This window comes from Hypanus sabinus, chromosome 9 (genome assembly GCF_030144855.1).
Source record: "Hypanus sabinus isolate sHypSab1 chromosome 9, sHypSab1.hap1, whole genome shotgun sequence".
Classification (NCBI taxonomy): Eukaryota; Metazoa; Chordata; class Chondrichthyes; order Myliobatiformes; family Dasyatidae; genus Hypanus; species Hypanus sabinus.
Window position 1 is genome coordinate 163,219,944 of NC_082714.1, and position 25,523 is coordinate 163,245,466.

Sequence of the window (25,523 nt, forward strand, 5' to 3'; positions counted from 1 at the left end):
CCTGCTCTTCGCCTTGAACCTGTTAAGGTTAAAGAGCCCCCCATCTGTCCTGTAGAGTCCTTGTGGGAGGTCTTGGCCTGTGAGGTGAAGAATGGTTGCAATGAAAACGGCAAACAGAGTTGGGGCAATGATGCACCCCTGTTTGACCCCGGTCTCAATGTTGAAAAAGGCGCTGTTTCAGAGCCGCTGTTGCTGATGACTGTTACACATATCGTTGTGTAAAAGCTGCAGGATCTTGAGGTATTTCTCTGGGCACCTGATTTTGGACAGTACTTGCCAAAGGGCAGGAAGACTTACAGAGTGAAATGATTTTGTAAGGCCTATAAAGGCCATATAAAGTGGGAGATTTTGTTCCCATTCTTTCTCCTGCAATTGACGTACTGCAAAAATCATGTCAGATGTTCCTCTGGCTGGACGGAAGCCACACTGAGACTCAGGCACGAGATCTTCTGCCAGAGTTGAAAGCCGATCACATAAAATTCGGGAGAGTACTTTTCCTGTTGTAGAGAGGAGGAAGATGCCTCTAGAATCTCCACAGTCAGCTTTGTCACCCCTTTTGACAATCAGGCCATCCCTGAGTTCAGCTGGAATCTTCTCCTGGACCTAGAACTTGACAAGCGGGTCATGGATATGATTTAAATGTTCTATTCCCTTTTCTTCAGGATTTCTGCTGGAATTCTATCAGGCCCAGTGGCCTCAATTTCTTGCAATCCATCTGCACTTCTTTGATACCAGGAAGATTACTCATGTCCTCCTTTATGGGTTGTTGTGGGAGCTGTTGATGGCTTCAATGTCAACAGTGGTATTATGACTAAGTAGCTCCTAAAAGTGTTCCTTCCATTGAGAATGGATGGGATCATTGTCCTTCAGTGGCCATTGTCCATCTTTGGAGCGAAGGGGGTTAAGGCCACAATAGCTTGGACCATACACTGGTGACAGTGAAGAAACTCCTGATATCACAATAGTCAGCAGGCTGTTGTACTTCTAGGGCCCTCTCAGTCCACTACTGATTCTTTATTTCCCTTACTGGACTAGAGCCTTAGCTTTGGAGTGGGCTTCTCTTTTTGCCTTGCAGTTGGTGTCCTTCAGCCAGGCACAGAAAACTTTCCTTTTGTTGTTCAGCTCTTCATTTCATTGTCATATTCATCAAACCAATCTTTGTTTTCCCTGGTCTTGTATCCAATGCTGTTTTTTAAAAAAAGTTTTATTGAGTTTTCAATGATTACGAAAGAAAAGAAAAAAAATTATCAACCCTTCCCCCCTCCCCTTAACCCCTCCCCCCTAACATATCCCTATAGAAAGAAAGAAAAAAAAGAGAAAAAAAAAGAAAGAAAGAAAGAATACCTGGATATCGGAAGATCCCCACATGCTCCACGGAGTTCATAATAGCTTTAGTATATATATTTATTTCTTTCCCCAAATAACCAGTAATTTTATCTTCTGAGCACCTATATGTTTAGTCCTATCTTTTGTAAATAAGGGCACCAAATTTTCAGAAATGTTTCATATTTATCTCTTAAATTATAAGTAATTTTTTCAAGTGGAATACAGCTAAAGATTTCATTCTTCCAACGATCTATACTTCAGTATGAATCCGATTTCCAAGTAACTGCAATAGCCTTTTTGGCTACTGCCAATGCAATCTTTATGAATTCTTTCTGATATTTATTCAATTTGGGTTTCGGTTTTATCCCTTCAATATCGCCTAGTAAAAATAATATTGGGATATGTGGAAGTTGTGTTCCAATAATTTGTTCCAGTAAAACTCTTAGATTTGTCCAAAAAGGTTGAATTTTAAAACAAGACCAAGTAGAGTGTAAAAAAGTACCAATTTCTTGATTACATCGGAAGCATTGATCAGATAATCCAATGCTGTTTTTATAAGTATTAAGGATGGTGGTCTTCAGTGTGGTCCAGTGTGCTTCAATGTCTTCTGGATGATGCTTTGGGAGCCTTTCGGAAAGGACAGCCTGGAGATGTTATTATACCACTGCTGTCTGTCGGGTCTCGATGTTGAACCTGGGATGGCTCAGTTTCTTTTCAGAATCAGGTTTATTATCACCGGCCTGTGACGTGAAATTTGTTAACTTAGCAGTAGCCGTTCAATGCAATACATAATATAAAAGGAAAATAAATAAATAAACTGACAGACTGGTTTTACGCAGAGTGGTGAGTGTGTGGACTGGGCTGGGCTGGGTGGCTGGGTGGATATGATAGGGTCTTTTAAGAGGCTCCTGGATAGGTAAATGGAGCTTAGAAAAATAGAGGGCTATGGGTAACCTGAGGTAATTTCTAAAGTAAGTACATGTTCAGCACAGTATTGTGGGCTGAAGGGCCTGTATTGTGCTGTAGGTTTTCTGTTTTCTATGTTTAAATCTTATTCAGTATACTTTATACAGTATACTATATTGAATAGATTAAAAATCGTGCAAAAAACAGAAATGCAATATATTTTTTTAAAAGTGAGGTAGTGTCCAAGGGTTTAGTGTCCATTTTGAAATTGGATGGCAGAGGGGAAGAAGCTGTTCCTGAATCGCTGAGTGTGTGTCTTCAGGCTTCTGTACCTCCTACCTGATGGTAACAGTGAGAAAAGGTTCTGGAGGTCCTTAATAATGGACGCTGTCTTTCTGAGATTCTGCTCCTTGAAGATGTCCTGGGTACTTTGTAGGCTAGTGCCCAAGATGGAGCCGACTAAATTTACAGCCCTCTGCAGCTTCTTTCGATCTTGTGTAGTAGCCCCTCCAAACCAGACAGTGATGTAGCCTGTCAGAATGCTCTCCACGGTACATCTATAGAAGTCCTTGTGTGTATTTGTTGACATACCAAATCTCTTCAAACTCCTAATAAAGTATAGCTGCTGCTTTGCTTCTTTATAACTGCATTGATATGTTGGGACCAGGTTAGATCTTCAGAGATCTTGACACCCAGGAACTTGAAACTGCTCGCTCTCTCCACTTCTGATCCCTCGATGAGGATTGGTATGTGTTCCTTCGTCTTACCCTTCCTGAAGTCCACAATCAGCTCTTCCGTATTACTGATGTTGAGTGCCAGGTTGTTGCTGCGGCACCACTCCACTAGTTGGCATATCTCACTCCTGTATGCCCTCTCGTCACCACCTGAGATTCTACCAACAATGGTTGCATCGTCAGCAAATTTCTAGATGATATTTGAGCTATGCCTAGCCACACAGTCATGTGTATACAGAGAGTAGAGCAGTGGGCTAAGCACACACCCCTGAGGTGCACCAGTGTTGATTGTCAGCGAGGAGGAGATGTTATCACCAATCCGTACAGACTGTGGCCTTCCAGTTAGGGAGTTGAGGATCCAATTGTAGAGGGAGGTACAGAGGTCCAGGTTCTGTAAGTTCTCAGTCATGATTTTGGGAATATGTAGTATTAAATGCTGAGCTTTAGTCAATGAACAGCATCCTGATATAGGTGTTCGCACTCCTGCATACACACATGTATCCATTCACATTCACAGTGAACTCTTGGTTGGAACATTCATATTCAAAGCAGCTTCCTGGGATCTTTAACATGCAACACAAGAGAGCAGATGGAATATGTTCCAAGTAATAACGGTGCAGGAGATCGAAGTTACATTAAAAGATAATGATTAGCTTTATTTATCAGATGTACATCAAAATATTGAAACCTACAGTGAAATGTATCGCTTGCATTAACAACTAAAGCAACCTAAAGATGTGCTGGCGGAGGCCCACAAGGGGCACCAACATAGCATACCCACAACTCATTGACCCTAATCCGTGCGTTTTTGGAAAGTGAGGAAACTCGCACAGTCACAGGGAGAACATACAAACTCCTTACAGACAGTAGCGTGAATTGAACCCTGATCTTACAGCTGGCACTGTATAGCAAAATGCTAAGCACCGTGCTACCATACCACTCCAAACCTGTTGGAAAATAGTGCCTGTTGTTAATTGTATTCATCATGGACAGTCTATTTTTTAATTTAAAAGTTTCTCTTTCCTCAAAACAAACTGTTGGCAGTAACAGTTCAACCACAAATTCTGCTCAAAATACATAGAGTTAATTTACATTTTGAACAATGACTACAGACCAACTGCACTTATCAGAATCAGGTTTATCATCACTGATTGGCCATGAAGTTAGTTGTTTTACAGTAGCAGTTCAGTGCAGTATATTAAAAAGCTAAATTACAATAAGAAATATATATAAGTAAATTAAGTGAAATAAATCATACAAAAAGGGAGTACAGTAGTGAGGGAGTGTTTATGGGTTGATTCGTTCCTGGTTGAGGAAACAAGGCAGAATACCAATTAGTGATACGACTGGGTGACTCTGGGTCATCGTCAAGGCTATCCCTCAAGGTCGATGATGGTCTTCGTTCCGTTGATCTACTTATGGGCTCTCAAGTGGCTTATGAGTCCAATCTTGGCTTTGAAAGTTCTGCATTCAGCACAGGTAGTACCAGATGGCAGATCGGGCTTTGGTTGTTGCTGCCTCTCTTCCCATTTTCTTCTCTTTTCTTCTAATTATACACATCTGTTGGCTTCCTTCTCAGAAGATGGTTTGCCAGAGTTTCCTGTCCTTGGCACTGGTTTCCCAATTGTTGATGTCGATGTTACATTTCTTCATGTTGGCTTTTAAGACGTCTTTGAATTTCTTCTGTTGTTCGACTTTACATTTGCTTTCTTTAAGCTGGGAGTAGAAGATTTGTTTCGGCAGACGTTCGTCTTTCAATCGAACAACATGACCGCTCCATCTTAGTTGGTTCCTGATGACGTAGGCTTCAAGGCTCGTTGTTTTTGCTTCATTTAGCACGCTGACGTTGGTTCTTCTATCTTCCCAGCTGATATTTGAGATGTTTCGAAGACAGCGTTGATGGAACTTTTCAAGTGCCTTCAGATGTCGTCGGTATGTTGTCCAGGTTTCTGATGCATACAGGAGTGTTGGGATCACCACTTCTTTGTATACTAGCATTTTGGTGTCAGTTCAGATGTAATGATCATGAAAGACTCTTATTCAGAGACGTCCAAAAGCTGTTCCAGTGCATTTAAGACGATGTTGGATCTCATCATTAAGGTTGACATTGGAGGAGAGGTGAATTCCAAGATACGGAAAGTGGTCCATGTTTTCCAGGGTTGTTTCGCCAAGTTGAATTGATGGTTCAATCCGATTTGTCTCAGTTGGTGATGGTTGGTAGATGATCTGAGTCTTCTTGGAATTGATGGTAAGTCTGAGTTTTGTGTATGCGTGGTTGTAGGTGGTTTTCTGAAAGAGCTGCAACACTGTTGTCATCTGCGTATTGGAACTCGATGAGGGAACTCGTGGATGTCTTGTTTTTGGACTTGAGACGGGCAAGATTGAAAAGTCTGCCATCTGTTCTGTGGACAATTTCAATTCCTAGGGGTAGGTCGTCCTTGATGATGTGGATGATTGTCGCAATGAAGATGGTGAATAAAGTTGGGGCAATCACGCATCCCTGTTTTACTCCTGATCTGACTTGAAAAGGCTCACAGTTACTGTTGCTGACCATGACTGTGGCAAGCATGCCATCATGGAGGAGTCTCAGGATTTGAATGTACTTTTCAGGGCATCCATAGGTGGACATGGCATCCCTTAGGAGATTCCTTGATACCGAGTCAAAGGCTTTGGTGAGGTCAATGAACGCCGTGTACTAAGGTTGAAGTTGTTCACGACATTTTTCTTGTAGTTGTCACATTCTGAAAATCATGTCAATTGCTCCATGTGATGGTCTAAAACTGGCTTGTGACTCCGGAAGGATCTTCTTGGTTAAAGGCTTGAGCCGGTTGTTCATGATGAAGGTGAGGATCTTTCCTGCTGTTGCTAACAAGGAAATTCCATGATAGTTTCCGCATTCGAATCGGTCACCTTTCCTTTAGTAGATACTAACGATTGCTGAGTTTCTAAAGTCTGCTGGTGCATCTTCATTTATCCAGATCTTGATGAGAAGATGATGCAGTTGGTAATGAAGTGGGTTACCTCCAATTTTGTAGACCTCAGCTGGTATTCCATCGAGTCCAGCGGCCTTGTTGTTTTTCAAGGTTTTGATGGCTTCCTTGACTTCAAGTGTTGGTATTTTGCTTAGGGAGTTGTCAATGGGCTGTTTTGGAATGTTGTTAATCATATTCCTGTCAAATGAGATGGTTTGATTTAGAAGATCTTCAAAGTGCTTCCTCCATGTAGAATTGATGTCCGCATGGCTCTTCAGGATGGTTGAACCACCTTTGCTTTTGAGAGGGGCTTGACCGTGAGTGGATGGGCCAAAAATAGCTTTAGTTGCATTAAAAAAGCCTTGAGTGTTGTTGGTGACTGCGAGTTGTTGGATTTCCTGAGCTTTCTTCCTCCACCATTGTTTTTTCAGGTTTTGGGTGCTCCTCTGGACTGCAGCCTTGCATTCCTGATAGTGTTTCCTCTTGGTAGCTGATTGTTGGTCATTTTGTAAGGTGATGAAAGCTTTTCTCTCTTCGTCGATGAGTTGTTGGAGTAGTTTGTTGTTATCATCGAACCAATCCTGATGTTTTTTCGTCTTGAACCCAATTTGCAGGAGGTGATGATAGCATTCTTCAGTTGATTCCAGTGTTCTTCTACAGATGGTGGGATTTGTTGAGGCAGTTGTCCTTGAAGATTTTGTTGGAACTTCTTGAAGGATGTCGACATTGAATTTCTTAATAGTGTTCTGATTTTGATGTTCCCTTTTGGGCTGAATCTTCGTTCTCATGGTGGACGAGATGAATCGATGGTCTGTCCAGCACTCGTTGGCGCCAGTAACAGCTCTGGTTATCAGTACATCTTGTTGGTCCCAAGATTGTAAGATGATGTAGTCGATGAGGTGCCAGTGTTCGGAGCGTGGATGCTGCCAGGAGATTTTCTGCCTGTTTTTCTGGCGAACTAGGGTGTTTGTAGTCACCAGGTTGTGTTCAGCACATTTGGTGAGGAGGAGTGTTCCATTGGCGTTGACCTTGCCAACTCCTTCCTTGTTTATGATTCCAGTCCAGAGCCTGTGATCTCTCCCGGTTCCAGCATTGACATCTCCCAAGAGAATGATCTTGTCGTTGTTGGGAACGGAGGAAAGGATGTTGTCAAGTTGGGCGTAGAAGTCCATCTTTACTTCATCTTCAGTGTCCAGAGTTGGAGCATAGGCGTTGATGACTCTGGGTGGGGACGGCTTTGATGAGTGGAAACAGAACAGGCTTTGAGGATCAGTTTCTGCCAGTGGTATCTAATTGCAAATGACTCCAGAAACTAAAAAGTTTTATTCTTGTGGAGAATTCCGTGTAAAGGGTGAGCAGTTTCAAGTTCCTGTGTGCGAACATCTCTGAAGATCTACCTTGAGCCCAACATTTTGATGCCATCACGAGAAGGGCACAACGGCGGCTATATTTCATTAGGAGTTTGAGGAGAGTTGACACGTCACCAAAGACACTCATGAATTTCTACAGCTACATGTGGGCAGCATTCTAACTGGTTGCATCACCGTCTGGTAAGTAGTGGTCACCACACAGGATCAGGACAAACACTGCCGAAAGTTATAAACTCAGTCAGCTCCATCATGGGCACTGGCCTCCCCAGCATCCTTGGAGACATCTTCAAAAGGTGATGCCTCAAAAGGGTGGCGTCCATCATTAATGATCCCCACCACCAGGACGTGCCCTCTTATCATTGCTATCATCAAGGAGGAGGTACAGCAGCCCGAAGATAGGCACTCAATGTTTTAGGAATGGCCTCTTTCCCTCTAGCTTCAGATTTCTGAATGGACAATGACCTCATGAACACTTCCTCATTAACTTTTGCTCTGTTTTGCACTACTTATTTAACTTTATATATATTTCTTATTATAATTTACAGTATATTTCATGTCTTTCATTGTACTGCTGCTGCAGAACATCAAATTTCACAACATATGTCAGTGATAATAATTCTGATTCTATGGAGAATGAACACAGTTGCACAGCTGGACCTGTTTCACTGTTTGATCTTCTATGTAAGCATAAACGTTAAAGAACGTGATCTGTTATTTCCAACGTAACTAATAGTTATCTCTTTTGTTTTTACCAGGGCGAACCTGGCCCGCCAGGGTTACCAGGTCCACCGGTAAGTCAACGACATTACTTGAAACAAAGTGGCGAGCTTCCGGTGAAGGTTCGCAGAATGATGTCTACTATTTTGATTCTTTTCCAGGGTGCCCAAGGTGAACCTGGAGACACAGGGTCTCCTGGAATCCCCGGTCTGGCAGGACTTCCAGGAATAGACGTGAGTACTGTTTGCGGCTCCTGCCCTTCCCCTAAAGCCCAATGCTGTCCAAGAGGAGCAGAGAACCAGACAATGTCCAATGTTCACGCCATACTGATATCCCGAGGCGTGTTGCAGCCACAGGAGTAGGTGTGAAATGTGAGCAGAAGGGAGGCAGAGCTGCACAGCAAGACCCCACAAACAGCAACAGTATTAGTGGTCAGGTTCTTTTCTTTGGGTCAACAATCTACAGGAGGAATTCACTGGGTCCAGCAACATCTGTAAGGGTGGGTGGAAGCAACTGTTGCATTTCGGGTCAAAATCCTGCATCAAGGCTTGTAGTTCGACTTGCTGAGTTCCTGTAGCAGATGGTTTAGATTGGTATGTTCATCAGCTTAATGAGTTGGCTGAAAGGCCTGCTTCCAATCCATCTGTCCCTCCGTCCATCCCTCTGTCCGTCCGCCAGTCCCTCTGTCCGTCTCTCTGACCATCTGTCCCTCTTTCCATACCTCTGTCCGTCCCTCTGTCTGTCCTTCTGTCCCTCTGTCCATCCATCCCTCTGTCCATCTCTATGACCATCCATCCCTCTGTCCATCTCTATGTCCATCCATCCCTCTGTCCGTCCGCCCGTCCCTCTGTCCGTCCCTCTGTCTGTCCTTCTGTCCATCCGTCCCTCTGTCCGTCCGCCCGTCCCTCTGTCCGTCTCTCTGTCCATCCGTCCCTCTTTCCATACCTCTGTCCGTCCCTCTGTCTGTCCTTCTGTCCATCCATCCCTCTGTCCATCTCTATGTCCATCCATCCCTCTATCCGTCTCTCTGTCCATCCGTCCCTCTGTCTGTCCTTCTGTCCATCCATCCCTCTGTCCATCCGCCCGTCCCTCTGTCCATCTCTCTGTCCATCCGTCCCTCTGTCCGTCCCTCTGTCTGTCCTTCTGTCTGTCCTTTTGTCCATCCATCCCTCTGTCCATCCGTCCCTCTTTCCAAACCTCTGTCCATCCCTCTGTCCATCCGTCCCTCTGTCTGTCCTTCTGTCTGTCCTTCTGTCCATCCATCCCTCTGTCCATCCGTCCCTCTTTCCAAACCTCTGTCCATCCCTCTGTCCATCTCTGTCCATCTCTCTGTCCATCCGTCCCTCTTTCCGTCCCTCTGTCTGTCCTTCTGTCCATCCATCCCTCTGTCCGTCTCTCTGTCCATCCATCCCTCTGTCTGTCCTTCTGTCCATCCGTCCCTCTGTCCATCCCTCTGTCCATCTCTCTGTCCATCCGTCCCTCTTTCCGTCCCTCTGTCCATACCTCTGTCCATCCATCCCTCTGTCTGTCCTTCTGTCCATCTGCCCATCTCTCTGTCCATCCATCCCTCTGTCTGTCCTTCTGTCCATCCACCCATCCCTCTGTCCGTCTCTCTGTCCATCCGTCCCTCTGTCCATCTCTCTGTCCATCCGTCCCTCTGTCCATCTCTCTGTCCATCCGTCCCTCTGTCCATCCATCCCTCTGTCTGTCCTTCTGTCCATCCATCCCTCTGTCCATCTGTCCCTCTTTCCAAACCTCTGTCCATCCCTCTGTCCATCTCTGTCCATCTCTCTGTCCATCCGTCCCTCTTTCCATACCTCTGTCCGCCCCTCTGTCTGTCCGCCCGTCCCTCTGTCCGTCTCTCTGTCCATCCCTCTGTCCAAACCTCTGTCCGTACCTCTGTCCGTCCCTCTGTCTGTCCTTCTGTCCATCCATCCCTCTGTCCGTCTCTCTGTCCATCCATCCCTCTGTCCGTCTCTCTGTCCATCCGTCCCTCTGTCTGTCCTTCTGTCCATCCGTCCGTCTGTCCATCCCTCTGTCCAAACCTCTGTCCGTACCTCTGTCCGTCCCTCTGTCTGTCCTTCTGTCCATCCATCCCTCTGTCTGTCCTTCTGTCCATCCATCCCTCTGTCCATCTCTGTCCATCCATCCCTCTGTCTGTCCTTCTGTCCATCCGCCCATCCCTCTGTCCATCTCTCTGTCCATCCGTCCCTCTGTCCGTCCCTCTGTCTGTCCTTCTGTCTGTCCTTTTGTCCATCCATCCCTCTGTCCATCCGTCCCTCTTTCCAAACCTCTGTCCATCCCTCTGTCCATCCGTCCCTCTGTCCGTCCCTCTGTCTGTCCTTCTGTCCATCCATCCCTCTGTCCATCCGTCCCTCTTTCCAAACCTCTGTCCATCCCTCTGTCCATCTCTGTCCATCTCTCTGTCCATCCGTCCCTCTTTCCGTCCCTCTGTCTGTCCCTCTGTCTGTCCTTCTGTCCATCCATCCCTCTGTCCGTCTCTCTGTCCATCCGTCCCTCTGTCCATCCCTCTGTCTGTCCGTCCCTCTGTCTGTCCTTCTGTCCATCCATCCCTCTGTCCATCCGTCCCTCTTTCTAAACCTCTGTCCATCCCTCTGTCCAAACCTCTGTCCATCTCTCTGTCCATCCGTCCCTCTTTCCGTCCCTCTTTCCATACCTCTGTCCGTCCCTCTGTCTGTCCTTCTGTCCATCCGTCCCTCTGTCCATCTCTCTGTCCATCCATCCCTCTGTCTGTCCTTCTGTCCATCCGTCTCTCTGTCCATCTCTCTGTCCATCCGTCCCTTTTTCCATACCTCTGTCCGTCCCTCTGTCCGTCTCTCTGTCCATCCGTCCCTCTGTCCATCCCTCTGTCTGTCCTTCTGTCCATCCATCCCTCTTTCCAAACCTCTGTCCATCCCTCTGTCCATCTCTGTCCATCTCTCTGTCCATCCGTCCCTCTTTCCATACCTCTGTCTGTCCCTCTGTCTGTCCTTCTGTCCATCCATCCCTCTGACCGTCCACCCATCCCTCATCCGACTCTCTGTCCATCCGTCCCTCTGTCTGTCCTTCTGTCCATCCATCCCTCTGTCCGTCTCTCTGTCCATCCGTCCCTCTGTCCGTCTCTCTGTCCATCTGTCCCTCTATCCATCCCTCTGTCCATCTCTCTGTCCATCCATCCCTCTGTGTGTCCTTCTGTCCATCCGTCCCTCTGTCCATCTCTATGTCCATCCGTCCCTCTGTCTGTCCTGTCCATCCATCTCTCTGTCCATCCGTCCCTCTGTCCATCCCTCTTTCCATCCCTCTGTCTGTCCTTCTGTCCATCCATCCCTCTTTCCATACCTCTGTCCATCTCTGTCCATCTGTCCCTCTTTCCATACCTCTGTCCATCTCCCTGTCCATCCATCCCTCTGTCTGTCCTTCTGTCCATCCATCCCTCTGTCCGTCTCTCTGTCCATCCGTCCCTCTGTCCGTCTCTCTGTCCATCCGTCCCTCTGCCCATCCCTCTGTCCATCTCTGTCCATCCGTCCCTCTGTCCTTCTGTCCACCCGTCCCTCTGTCCATCCCTCTGTCCATCCATCCCTCTGTCTGTCCTTCTGTCCATCCACCCGTCCCTCTGTCCATCTCTCTGTCCATCCATCCCTCTGTCTGTCCTTCTGTCCATCCATCCCTCTTTCCATACCTCTGTCCGTCCCTCTGTCCTTCTGTCCATCCATCCCTCTGTCCGTCTCCCTGTCTATCCGTCCCTCTTTCCATACCTCTGTCCATCTGTCCCTCTTTTCATACCTCTGTTAATCCCTCTGTCTGTCCTTCTGTCCATCCATCCCTCTGTCCATCCCTCTGTCTGTCCTTCTGTCCATCCATCCCTCTGTCCATCTCTCTGTCCATCCGTCCCTCTGTCCATCCCTCTTTCCAACCCTCTGTCTGTCCTTCTGTCCATCCGTCCCTCTGTCCATCTCTCTGTCCATCCGTCCCTCTGTCTGTCCTTCTGTCCATCCGTCCCTCTGTCCATCTCTCTGTCCATCCGTCCCTCTGTTTGTCCTGTCCATCCATCCCTCTGTCCTTCTGTCCATCCACCTGTCCCTTTGTCCATCTGTCCCTCTATCCATCCGTCCCTTTGTTCAACTGTCCATCTATCCGCCCCTCTATCCCTCTGTCCATCCATCTGTCCCTCTGTCCATCCCTCTAATTGTGTGTCTCTCTATCCGTCCATCTGCCAAACATACATCCATCTATCCACTGATCCCTCTGTCCATTCCTTCATCACTCTGTCTGTCCCTCTATCTGCCCATCCCTCTATTTGTCCATTCCTTCATCCATCCATCCAACAATCCCATTGTCTGTCCCTATGTTTATCCGTCGTCCCTTTATCCCATCCATCTGTCTGTCTGTCTGTATAAACAGCCATCCCCCTGTCCAGTCCCGCTGACTGTTAGCTCTTCTCCGTAGATGCTGCCTGGTCTGCTGGTCTCCTCCAGTATTTTGTGTGTGTTTTCTGAAAATCTGAAATAAATTCTCCAGGAGTTAATGGCATTGGGAAACAAATGATTGAATCAGTGATTTGGAAATGAGGGATTACTGGAAACAGGAAGGACCTCCACACTGGCTTCTGTCATAAAGTTGAAAATAATTGCTGGAAATAACTTCATCAGGAGTGTGCTGGAAAAGGGCTGCCACCTTTCAGGTCACTGGATTTGAGAACATAATTAGGTCTTCAGTCCCTGCTGGCTTTCAGATTGTTGTTCAGTGACTGTGAGTTACTTAATGACCAACATACCCCAACGTGACATCCATTAACTGAATGAGTGCAGACGTTTCCACCCCACTCTGGTGGGCCCCCTGGTGTCACGCATCACAGGCAGGGAGAGTGAGAGAGAGCTGTCAGCTGGAAATATTGGACTGTAGGTGGTACTGGGGACCACATAAGAAAATGAAAGCTGAAGATAAAAAAGAGAAAAGATGAGCTTTATTTGTCACATACATCGAAGCATTAAGAGAGATATTAAACCATGAGGACACAGTTAGTGGGAATGCACAAAATGTTTTCTTTTACCCCAGTGTTGGAGAATCAAGAACTAGAGGGTATAGGTTTTAGAAAAGAGGGAAAATTTAACTGGAACTTGAGGGCAACTATAATTTTTATCCAGAGGGTGATCTGCTGTGTAAAGATAAAGAATAGCTTTATTTGTGATATGTACATCAAAACATTGAAACAAGCAGAGAAATTCATCATTGTGTCATCGTCCACTACAGTCAGGGGATGTCTGTAAGTGTCACCACACTTCCAGCACCAATGTAGCATTCCTACAACTCACTAACACGAACCTGTACGTCTTTGGAAAGTGAGAGGAAACGAGCGCCCGGAGGAATCCCGAACAGTCATGTGGAGAACGTACCAATTCCTCACAGACAGAGTTGGGAATTGAATCTCCATCACTGGTGCTGTAAACCGCTATGCTACCTTGCCACCCTCTGATACCAGATACCAGAATAAAACCATAAGACATAGGAGAAGAATTAGGCCATTCTGCCTATCGCCACAATAGGTCTATGGCAAACATGATTTCACTGGCTTTCCACGTGGCCTTGGGTCACCTGGACACTTCAAGTACCTGTGCCAGGATGCTGTGTAATGACTACAGCTCAGTGTCTAACACCATCAATACTACAGCTCTGATCGAAAGCCTCCAGCACCTGGGCCCCTCCAATTCCCTCTGCAATTGGCTCCTCAAGTTCCTAACTGGAAGGCCACAATCTGGGCGGATTGGAAATAACATCTCCACCTCACTGACAATCAGCTCTGGTGCGCCTCAGGAATGTGTGCTTAACCCACTGCTCTACTCTCTCTATACCCACGACTGTGTGGCTAAGCATAGCTCAAATACCATCTATAAATTTTCTGATGATACAACCATTGTTGGTAGAATCTCAGATGGTGATGGAAGGGTGTACAGGAGCAAGATATACCAGCTAGATGAGTGGTGTCACAGCAGCAACTGTGCACACAACATCAGTAAGATCAAAGAGCTGATTGTGGACTTAAGAAAGGGGTAAGACTTGGGTGTACACACCAGTCTTCAGAGGGATCAGAAGTAAAGAGAGTGAACAATTTCAAGTTCCAGAATGTCAATATCTCTGAGTATCTAACCTGGACTCAACATATCGATGCAGCTACAAAGAAGGCAAGACAGCGGCTATATTTCGTTAGGTGTCTGAGGAGATTTGTTTTGGCACCTAAACCATTCAAACTTCTACAGATGTACCGTGGAAAGCATCCGGACAGGCTGCATCACAAGACTGAAGTAAGCTGCAGAGGGTTGCAAAATTAGCCAGCTCCGTTACGGGCACTAGCCTCCATAGTATCCAGGACATCTTCAAGGAGTGGTGTTTCAGAAAGGTGGTGTCCACCATTAAGGACCCCCATCACTGAGGGCATGCCCTCTTCTCACTGCTACCATCAGGGAGGTACAGAAGCCTGAAGGTACACACTCAATGTTTCAGGAACAGCTTCTTTCCCTCTGCCATTCAATTTTTGAATGGGCATTGAACCCATGAACACAACCCTTTTTTTGCACTATTATTTAACTATATATATATATACACACACACACACACACACTTACTTACTGGCATTCATGTTTTGTCCCCCTATATTTATCTATTTATCTTGTATTGCATTGTACTGCTGCCACAAGGTTAACAAGTTTCAGGACATATGCCGATGATATCAAACCTGATTTATTTTCCCTCTCACCCCCATCTCCTGCCTTTTCAATAGACATTAGGTGCAGAAGTAGACCATTCGGCCCTTCAAGCCTGCACCGCCATTCTGAGATCATGGCTGATCATCTACTATCAATACCCGGTTCCTGCCTTGTCCCCATATCCCTTCATTCCCCTATCCATAAGATACCTACTTAGCTCCTTCTTGAAAGCATCCAGAGAATTGGTCTCCACTACCTTCCGAGGCAGTGCATTCCAGACCCCCACAACTCTCTGGGAGAAGAAGTTTTTCCTTAACTCTGTCCTAAATGACCTACCCCTTATTCTCAACCATGCCCTCTGGTACTGGACTCTCCTGGCATCTGGAACGTATTTCCTGCCTCTATCTTGTCCAATCCCTTAATAATCTTATATGTTGCAATCAGATCCCCTCTCAATCTCCTTAATTCCAACGTGTACAAGCCCAGTCTCTCTAACCTATCTGCATAAGACAGTCCAGACATCCCAGGAATTAACCTTGTGAATCTACGCTGCACTTCCTCTACAGCCAGAATGTCCTTCCTTAACCCTGGAGACTAAAACTATACACAATACTCCAGGTGCAGTCTCACCAGGGCCCTGTACAAATGCAAAAGGATTTCCTTGCTCTTATTCTCAATTCCCTTTGTAATAAAGGCCAACATTCCATTAGCCTTCTTCACTGCCTGCTGCACTTGCTCATTCACCTTCAGTGACTGATGAACAAAGACTCCTAGATCTCTTTGTATTACTCCCTTACCTAACTCTACACCATTCAGATAATAATCTACCTTCCCCATAACCCTTTGTCACCCTGACTAATCAAGAATCTTATCAGCTTCTTCTTTAAATACACCCAATAACCTAGCCTCCACAGCCATCCGTGGCAATAAATTCCACAGACTCACCACCCACTAGCTGAAGAAATTTCTCCTCCTATCTTTTTTAAAGGTATGCCCTTCTAAAGGTGTCCCTTGGCCCCAGACTCTCCCACTATAGGAAACATCCTCTCCACATCCACTCTATCTGTCCTCTGTTCCTAGACTCCCCACTGTAGGAAACATCCTCTCCACATCCACTCTATCTGTGTCCTCTGCTCCTAGACTCCCCACTGTAGGAAACATCCTCTCCACATCCACTCTATCTGTGTCCTCTGGTCCTAGACTCCCCCACTACAGGAAACATCCTCTCCACATCCACTCTATCTGTGTCCTCTGGTCCTAGACTCCCCACTGTAGGAAACATCCTCTCCACATCCACTCTATCTGTGTCCTCTGGCACCAGACTCTCCCACTATAGGAAACATCCTCTCCACATTCGCTCTATCTGTGTCCTCTGCTCCTAGACTCCCCCACTATAGGAAACATCCTCTCTATCTAGGTCAGGGGTCGGCAACCATTACCACTGAAAGAGCCATATGGACCCATTTCCCACAGAAAAGAAAACACTGGGAGCCACAAAACCCGTTTGACATTTAAAATGAAATAACACTGCAAACAATGTTTTTTTTTAACTTTATGCTATGTATAAACAAACTATAATGTGTTGCATTTATGAAATTGCTTAACTCCTGCAGAGAAAATGAAATTACATTTCTGCATGCAACAAAAACATTTTGAACTCCGAAAAAAAGACGTTGGGTTGAAGGTTACTCCATAGTTAGCCTACCTTCGATCGAAAAGTTAAAAGAAATCGCACAGTGGCGGGTGTCAGGGATTGGCAGTGGTGACGTATATTAATAGTGATAAAAAACACGTTGTGGCGGTGTGCTACACGCAGCGCTAAAATAACGACACTGCAGTCAAAGATAACTTTATTCAAACTAAACAACCTTGCTTTAAAGCCTCCCTCAACCCGCCCCCCGTGGGCGCGGATGCTCCAAAAGACACGTACTCACAAACCCCCGTAGGCTATCACCCTTAGCCGGAACGGTGGCTAATTGTGAGCCGGTTCGGACGTGCCAGGAAATGGGGTCGCCACAACGCTTTATTTAGATTGTACAAGATCACCATAATCTTCAAATTTCGAATTACATTTCAAAATCTAACAAACCACGGGGAGCCGCAGCACAGAGATGAAAGAGTCGCATGTGGCTCCGGAGCCGCGGGTTGCCTACCCCTGATCTATGTCTTTCAATGTTTGATAGGTTTCATTGAGATATCCCCCCCCCCCACCCCATTCCCCTAACCTGCAGAGTTGGAATGAGTAAATGGTCCCACAGTTGGAATGAATCCAAAAGAACAGACTGCTCTTTGCATCTTGCTATGCATGAGCTTGGAACGTCCCAGGGTGCCTCTCAGCCAATGAAGCAGGTAGTTGCCACACAGCAAGGTCAGGGCCTGATAATTTGAAGTTGGCCTGCTCCCGATTACTCCCTCCTGCCCTCCCATTCTTTGCATAATAGCAGAGTCTTGCCGTCCGTAACTAGATATGGTACAGAGAGTGCCCCTCAGAATCAGAATCAGGTTTAATATCATCGGCATATTGTATGTCATGAAATTTGTAGACTTTGCGTCAGCAGTACAATGCAACACTGTGACAGAGCAAGTCTGCTTCCTCCTCTCCCCCCACCCCAGTAGCCCCATGATTTTCATTATCCCTCTCTGGCAGTGCTGACGTTATGCTTTTTGGGTGTACGTGCTGAGTGAGGGCTCAGTGGAAGGGTTGCAGGCTCAGTTACCATCTGGTAACGGTGAGCATTTTGGTCCTTCGTGGTGAGGATCCAGGTCAAGGCACACCTGTCCATTGGATTCGTCTGGAGTAGGGATGGGTGTTGTCTTGGCCCAAGCAAAGTGGTAACAAGAGGGCTGTCTTATACCTGAGCAGGAACCTGCTACTCCAGGTATCCCACCGTTGAGAAGGAGGCTCTAGACAGTCCATGATATTACCGCCTTGGCTGGGAGTTCATTTTAGAGACAGACCTCCTCCCGGAGGGTCGCAATGAGAAGAGGGCATGTCCTGGGTAATGATGGACACTGCCTTTCTGAGGCACTGCTTCTTGAAGATGTCCTGGGGTTACTACAGAGGCTAGTGCCCATGATGGAGCTGACTAAATTTACAACTCTCTGCTGTTTATTTCAATCCTGTGCAGTAGCCTTTCCCCACCCTTTACCAGAAGGCGATGCAGCCAGTTAAAATGCTCTCCATTGTATATCTGTAGGAATTTGTGAGAGTATTTGGTGACATGCCAAATCTCCACAAACTCCTAGTGAAATATAGCCGCCGTCATGCCTTCTTTGTAGCTGCATCGATATGTTGGGTCCAGGTTAGATCCTCAGATATAGGCACCTGGGAGCTTGAAATTTCTCACTCTCTCCACCTCTGATCCCTCTGAGGACTGGTGTGTGTTCCTTTGTCTTATCATTCAACCCATGGTTTGTGCTAGACACCACGAGCCATCTGTGTCCCACATCCAGTTTCCTGAGGAGGCCATTGTTTGGCTCTGCCCTGATCTGCACTGTCCAATTTGACAACATCAAGAATTGAGGCAATTTGACTCGTTTTAGCCATATCAGCGCTCTATCAGAGCAACTCATTTTCTTTTACCCTTCCTCTATACTTGGCAGGATACTTAGGAGTATGGAGGAGCAGAGGGATCTGGGGGTACTTGTTCACACATCCCTGAAAGTTGCCTCACAGGTAGATAGGGTAGTTAAGAAAGTTTATGGAGTGTTAGCTTTCATAAGTCGAGGGATAGAGTTTAAGAGGCGCGGGGTAATGATGCAGCTCTATAAAACTCTGATTAGGCCACACTTGGAGTACTGTGTCCAGTTCTGGTCGCCTCACTATAGGAAGGATGTGGAAGCATTGGAAAGGGTGCAGAGGAGATTTACCAGGATGCTGCCTGGTTTAGAGAGCATGCATTATGATCAGAAATTAAGAGAGCTAGGGCTTTACTCTCTGGAGAAAAGGAGGATGAGAGGAGACATGATAGAGGTGTACAAGATATTAAGAGGAATAGACAGAGTGGACAGCCAGGGCACCACTGCTCAATACAAGAGGACATGGCTTTAAGGTGAGGAGTGGAAAGTTCAAGGGGGATATTAGAGGAAGGGTTTTTACTCAGAGAGTGGTTGGTGTGTGGAATGCACTGCCTGGGTCAGTGGTGGAGGCAGATACACTAGTGAAGTTTAAGAGACTACTAGACAGGTATATGGAGGAATTTAAGGTGGAGGGTTATATGGGGGCAGGGATTAAGGGTCGGCACAACATTGTGGGCCGAAGGGCTTGTACTGTGCTGTATTGTTCTTTGTTCTATAGCTTTGCAAACTCTCTACGTGTGCCCGTCCAATTTCCAGGAAGATGTATAATGCCCTCGGGATGGTTATAAAATGATAGGGCGCACAGATAAGGTGAATGCATGCTGTGGGCACAGGGTTAAGCTGAGCCCAGCTGATGACGTTTGCTCTCTCCACAGGGGCTACCCGGACCCGATGGGCCTCCTGGTGCTGATGGGTTCCGGGGTGAGAGGGTAAGTCTAATTCTACAGCACCAGCCGTCATCCGGGCGTCATAAACCCCTAGGGTGGGACTTGGGGAATTCTGAGGTTTAAAAAGATTAGGTTAGCTTTAAATGTCACAAATACCTCAAAGCATTGAGTGAAAAGTGATGATTTGTCAACGATATACACAGCCTGAGAATGTGGTGGAGGCAGCCAGCAAGTTTCACTATGTTTCCGGGAACGACACAGCATGCCCACAACCTATTAACCCTAACCAGTACGTCTTTGGACTGTGGGAGGAAACCGGAGCACCCGGAGGAAACCCACGTGGTCGTGGAGAGAACGTACGAACTCCTTACAGGCAGTGGCGGGAATTGAACCCAGGTCACTGGCGCTGTAAAGTGTTACAGTAACCACTCCAGTGTTATTATACTTGCGTCTCCCCCCCCCCCCCCCCAATCAGGTAACACGCCTGAACGTGAACATGATAGGGCGTGGTTGCTTAAGGTCGGAGGGTTGTCAGCGAGGTGTGTGGTCACCCTTTTACAGAACCTCTGGACCACCACTGGCCGTTACTCGCGGGGTGGGCAGTGGGTTTAAATGTCGCATTTACAACAGAATTCTGAGTCAGCGTTTTCCATAAGACGGATTAGGCCATTCAGTCCATCAGGTCTGTTCTACCATGGATCATGGCTGATTTATTATCCCTCTTTCTTCATTCTATCCTGACAGGGAGACCCAGGACCTCCTGGACCACCTGGCTTGGACCTAGTGGATGTGAGTAAACTGCCTGAGCAACCGTGAGGGGGGGGCTCTTCACTGTTTAATCTGAGGGTCCACGCCAGTCCTGCTGCCAGCGTTCCTCCACACTGCATGATCCAAACGTTTCTCTGAGTCGAATCAATAAGCATGTTGCTCAGTGACACAATAGATCCCTCGTTGTCATTAAATGAAGTACCCTGGCCTTTTAACAACAGGAAAGGTGAACGTGTTCGTTGCTATCAATCAGAAGACAGATGTCACACAGTGTGACCCTCTCTCAGTACCAGCCGTCCCATGATGACACTCTCCCTCAGTACAACCCTCCGGATATGACCCTCCCTTAATGCAGCCCCTTTGATAGTGCAGGGCTGCCCTCACTGCCCCTCCCGTGGTGCAGGACTCCCTCTTCACCCCTCCCCCCAGCACAGATCTCCCTCACTGCCCCTCCCATTGTGCAGTCTGCACTGTGGAGGGGAGGGTCTGTCACATTTGGTTCAGGAGACAGTGGAGTGGGCAATGACCTCGCATATTCCTGAGGTGAGGTGAATGTTCTGCCTACGGTGGGGGAGCAGCCTCAGTCTACAGCGTCAGCACAGCACACTGTCCTGAGGTCAGAGTCTTCGACAGTCCAGACGCCCAGTGAGAATTAACCATTCAGCCCAACCCAGAACGTTAACACTGGCCTCCCCTCCCCATCACTCCAGCACATCCTCAGATAGTCTGCCCCATCACAATCATCCATCCCAGGGCAGCTCACACACTTGAGTCTAACGGAGACAGCGATTTATTTTCTGCAATGGTTGTGGGCCCAAATCCTCGCCATTTTTTCATATCGGTCCCAGGTGAGTTTGCTGTCATTTGCTTTTCACTTTTGTCAGATTTGGACCAGGCACATGGTAGTTCAGCATGAGCTGGTTGGGCTGAAGGGCCTGTTTCTATGATCTCGTACTCTGTGACTCTAATGAGAAACCCAGGGACAGCGTGATGAAGTTTGTGTGGAAATGGCTGGAAGACGGTTGCAAAGGATTCGGTGTTATTCCGAAACCGGGTTTATTTACTGTAATGAAGCTCATGCTGGTGCTTTTCCTTTCCAGCCAGAGGAACCCGGAGAGGTTGGACCCCCGGTAAGTCTATGCTCAACCGGACATGCGTCTCAGTGTCAGGATGCGACTGGGGAAATGTTGCAATGTTCACTTTGACCTCATGGCCCTCTAGTGCCAGGCTGTCTGTCTGTCTGTCTGTCTCACTCTCTCTTTCTCTCTCACTCTCTCTCACACACTCTCACACTCTCTCTCACACACACTCTCTCACACACACACTCTCACTCTCTCTCTTGCTCTCACACACACTCTCACACTCTCTCACACACACACACTCTCTCTCACACACTCTCACACTCTCTCTCTCACACACACTCTCTCACACACACACTCTCACACTCACACACTCTTTCTCACTCACACTCAGACACTTTCACTCACACACACTCTCTCTTGCTCTCACAAACACACACTCTCTCTCACACACTCTCACACTCACACTCTCTCACACTCACACACTCTCTCACTCACACTCAGGCACTCTCTTTCACTCACACACACTCTCTCACACTCGCACTCTCTCACACTCACACTCTCTTACACTCACACACTCTCACTTGCACACTCTCTCTTTCACTTTCACTCTCTCTTTCATTCACACACTCTCTCTCACACACACTCTCTCTCACACTCACACGCTCTCTCTCTTTCACACACAAACTCTCACACTCACACGCTCTCTCTCTTTTACACACATACTCTCACTCACACTCACACTCTCTCTCACACACACATTCTCACTTTCTTTTTCTCTCTGTCTCTCTCTCACTCTCATTCTTTCACTCTCTCTCTGGGTATTGAAGTACTGAGCACATGTTTAAGAACACATTATCAGTGTTTTTACATCTGCTCAGTTACATTTAATTTTTAATCGATCACAAAGTTTTAATTTGGGTGGAACCTGTGCATTTTTATCCAGGGCAGAATGCTGTCTAAAAGACAATTTTGTAGTGTCACAAAAGACGAGAGTGTTTACAAGATTGATCAGCTCTGCAGGTATTTAACACAGCCTGCCTCAAAATGTGAATAGATTTGATCTTGAAATCTCAGGTCACAGAAGGACAATTATCAAAGTAACTTGGATGGAAAGTTGTTGAAAGGAATATTAAACTATTTGTGATTTTAGAAAACAGAACAGAAAATAAATACCAGTAGAACATTTGACCTGAACTTATCAACGGGGACCAAAATAATTCTTATTTGGGGGAGAGATCTAGTCCCACCAAGTCAGATATCTACTTCATCAGATATTGTTGCAGCAGGGGAATAGAAGTGAATAGATTCCCTAAAGGTTAACTTGCAGGTTGAGTCGGTGGTGAGGAAGGCAAATGCAATGTTAACATTCATTTTGACAAGACTAGAATACAAAAGCAAGGATGCGATGCTGAGGCTTTATAAGCCCTTGGTCAGACCATACTTAGAGCACTGTGTGCAGATTTGGGCCCCTTATCTAAGAGAAGATGTGCTGGCATTAGAGAAGGTCCAGAGGAGGGTCACAAAAATGATTCCAGAAATGAATGAGGAATGTTTGAAGGCTCTGCACTTGTACTCACTGGAATTTAGAAGAATGAGGTGGGATCTCATTGAAACCTATCAACTACTGAAAGGCCTAGATGAGTGGATGTGGAGAGGAAGTTTCCAAGTGTGGGTGAGTCCAGGACCAGAGGCCACAGCCTCAGATTGAGGGACATTCATTTGGAACAGAGATGAGTAGGAATTTCTTTAGCCAGAGAGTGGTGGGTCTGTGGAATTCGTTGATTCAGATGGGTGTGGAGGCCAATTCATTGGATATACTTAAAGCAGAGGTTGATAGGTTCTTGATTAGTCAGAGTGTCGAGGAGTATGGGGAGAAAGCAGGAGAATGGGGTTGAGAGGGATAATAAATCAGCCATGATGGAATGGTGGAACAGGCTTGATGGGCTGAATGGCCCAGTTCTGCTCTTATGAATGGATCTGGGATACTCTGTGAAACAGTAGTCCTCAGGTCCTGGCATTGCGTTTGAAAATGTTTTACCATTTGAATATAGAAATGCTGGAGTTATTGTATTAAATCTCTCTAGGGACCTCAAGGTGATACTGGACTGGAAGGTCCCCAGGGTCCAAGTGGTCCCAGGGTAAGTGAACGATATCGTACATCATGTTGTGGCTGCACCAAGTGCTTCCGGCATTTACTCACCTTTCAGGATCTGGGGGTTGCCAGCATTTAACCCTAGTCTATCTTAATCACAAGGCAATTTACAATGACCAATTAACGTACTAACCAGTATGTCTTTGGAGGGAAGTGGAGCATGCGGAGAAAACGCAATCGTCACGGTAAGGCTGCTCGAGCTTTCTTACTGAGGATACTGGAACTGAACTCCGAGCTCCAATACACCAATCTGTATAAGTGTCGCGCTAACTTCTTCTACGTTGTCCTAAGTTTGTATTGCCGGGCCTACACAGGCAGGCTCCTCATAGTCTCATCCCAGCTGACAGGAATCACCTTCAGCCTATTTAAACCCAGCTCCCATCCACAGTCCCTTGTTCACCCATCGAACCAGGCAGCCTCAGCAAGTTGCTCCTAGCCTTCAGTTACCCGGTCGTGTTAGGTATTTGTTCTCTCTTGTTTCGTGGCTTGTTATTTTGCAGTTTATAATTAAAGTTATCACTCAGTGCTAAATCGCCTCCGCTGCTCTGTGTTAGGGCCAAGTCTCCCCTATGTTTCCTGACGTGTACCTGTCCTTTCCAGCACCACTTTACCCAAACCTGACTGCTCCTACAAAGGTTGGAGGGGGTGGGTGAGCTGCCTAATTCTCTACATTCCTTCTGCGGAATTTGCCCCCATCATACTGCTGGGGTGGGAGTGCTGTGCTCCAGTTTCCAGCAAGGCCTGTAGCTGTGATCATGTGTCTCAGAGGCAAGGCTATCCCAACTGAGGCGAAGCTCCTTCCCCTACAATGCCCAGAACTGCAGCAAGAGTGGACCCTCGCTAGGCCATAACTTAGTAACACCCAATGAGCACCACTGGGTTTGGGCAGGGGGCACTCTGCTTGGTTCTTTGTCCCTGTCCCCAATGGGGGAGAGGCTGGCTGCGCAGAGGGCACGGGTTGGTGTGAGATGACCCTGGCCATCCCCAATGCAACACACCCACTCAAATGCGGTCAGCCTGCCAGTCATTAACACTCTCTGTGTCCTCTCAGGGTCAAGATGGTCTAACCGGGCTTCCTGGTCCTCCCGGACCTCCTGGTCCTCCAGTAAGTGTGACACTTCTTCAGCATGGAAACATTTGAGTCGATGAGGAGGGTGGAGAATGCCATCGAGGTGAAGGGTTTCAGCAGCCGGAGCGGGAGCCGTCTACCTTCCACGTTGAACTTAGCAAGCACCCGTGACAGTGATTATCAGACAGAATTGGGAACAGAACTGTGGGAGGGGGTAGGTGATGGGGTGCTCAGACACAGAGTGAGGCTTCAAAGGAGGAAAAGGTGAGTGGGGAGAGGGAAGAGAGTGAGTGAGTGTGTGTGAAAGGAGGGGGAGCAAGGAGAGAAAAAAGTGTGAAAGGAGAGAGGGAGAGGGAGAAGAGAGAAATGGATATGTTTAGGACTCCAGAAGTGAAGGGTGCTGCAGCTGAAGGTTTGGCCTGGTGGTGAAGGTTCTGGGCTGGATTAGTTTGGAGGTCTGCAGGAGGTCAGAACGGTAGGAGAATGGTGGTCTCGGGGGGTTGTTTGGAGGTTATAGAGGTGTTGGGTGGGATGTGGAACAGGGGCTTCACTTTAATGGGGCTGCTGGTGGACAGCATTTAGTTGGAGACAGGCAGCTGGAGTTGGAGTGTGTGAGGAAGCATTTGGCAGAATGTGGTAAGAAAGGGCATCGAGAGAAAACACAGCAGTTGTTGAGAGAGCTCCATCGTCCCAACCTCAGGACATCACTGAGGAATTCATCAGAACAGTCTCTTCAACAGTTGAGTGTGGTAGAACAGGGAGCTCCAGGAATACAGATCAATTATTCCTCGAAAGTGGCACCACAGGTAGATAGGGGCACAATGAGAGTTTTTGGCACATTGGCCTTCATAAATCAATGTAATGAGTACAGGAGGTGGGAAAAGGTCGAATAGGTTCGGAGCTTTTCTCTGGAGTGTAGGAGAATGAGGAGAGAATTGACAGAGGTATACACAATAATGAGGGGTGTGGATAAGGTAAATGCAAGCACGATTTGTCCACTGAGGTTGGGTGAATCTAGAACTAGAAGTCATAGTGAAAGGTGAAATATTTAAGGGGAACCTGCAGGAGAACTTCTTCACTCAGGGGTGCTGTGAGTGTGGAACTAGTTGCCAGTGCAAGTGATGGACGTGGATTTGATTGCAATATTTAAGAGAAATTTGGATAGGTACATGGATGGAGGGCTATGGTCCCGGTACAGGTTGATGGGATGAGGCAGAATAAAGTTTGACATGGACGAGGTGGAGTGAAGGGCTTGTTCCT

General features: G+C 46.9%; 1 protein-coding gene across 1 annotated transcript in view; it reads left to right on the forward strand.

Annotated features, from left to right (window-relative positions):
* Window positions 1-7,178: 7,178 nt before the first annotated feature.
* col9a3 (collagen, type IX, alpha 3) overlaps window positions 7,179-25,523 on the forward strand; it is a 122,108-nt gene continuing 103,763 nt past the window's right edge. The window contains exons 1-8 of the mRNA XM_059981207.1: window positions 7,179-7,223; window positions 8,064-8,099; window positions 8,187-8,258; window positions 19,181-19,234; window positions 19,937-19,981; window positions 21,061-21,090; window positions 23,127-23,180; window positions 24,246-24,299. Of these exons, the coding sequence (XP_059837190.1) occupies window positions 7,179-7,223; window positions 8,064-8,099; window positions 8,187-8,258; window positions 19,181-19,234; window positions 19,937-19,981; window positions 21,061-21,090; window positions 23,127-23,180; window positions 24,246-24,299 (390 nt within the window). The remainder of the gene's footprint in view (window positions 7,224-8,063; window positions 8,100-8,186; window positions 8,259-19,180; window positions 19,235-19,936; window positions 19,982-21,060; window positions 21,091-23,126; window positions 23,181-24,245; window positions 24,300-25,523) is intronic.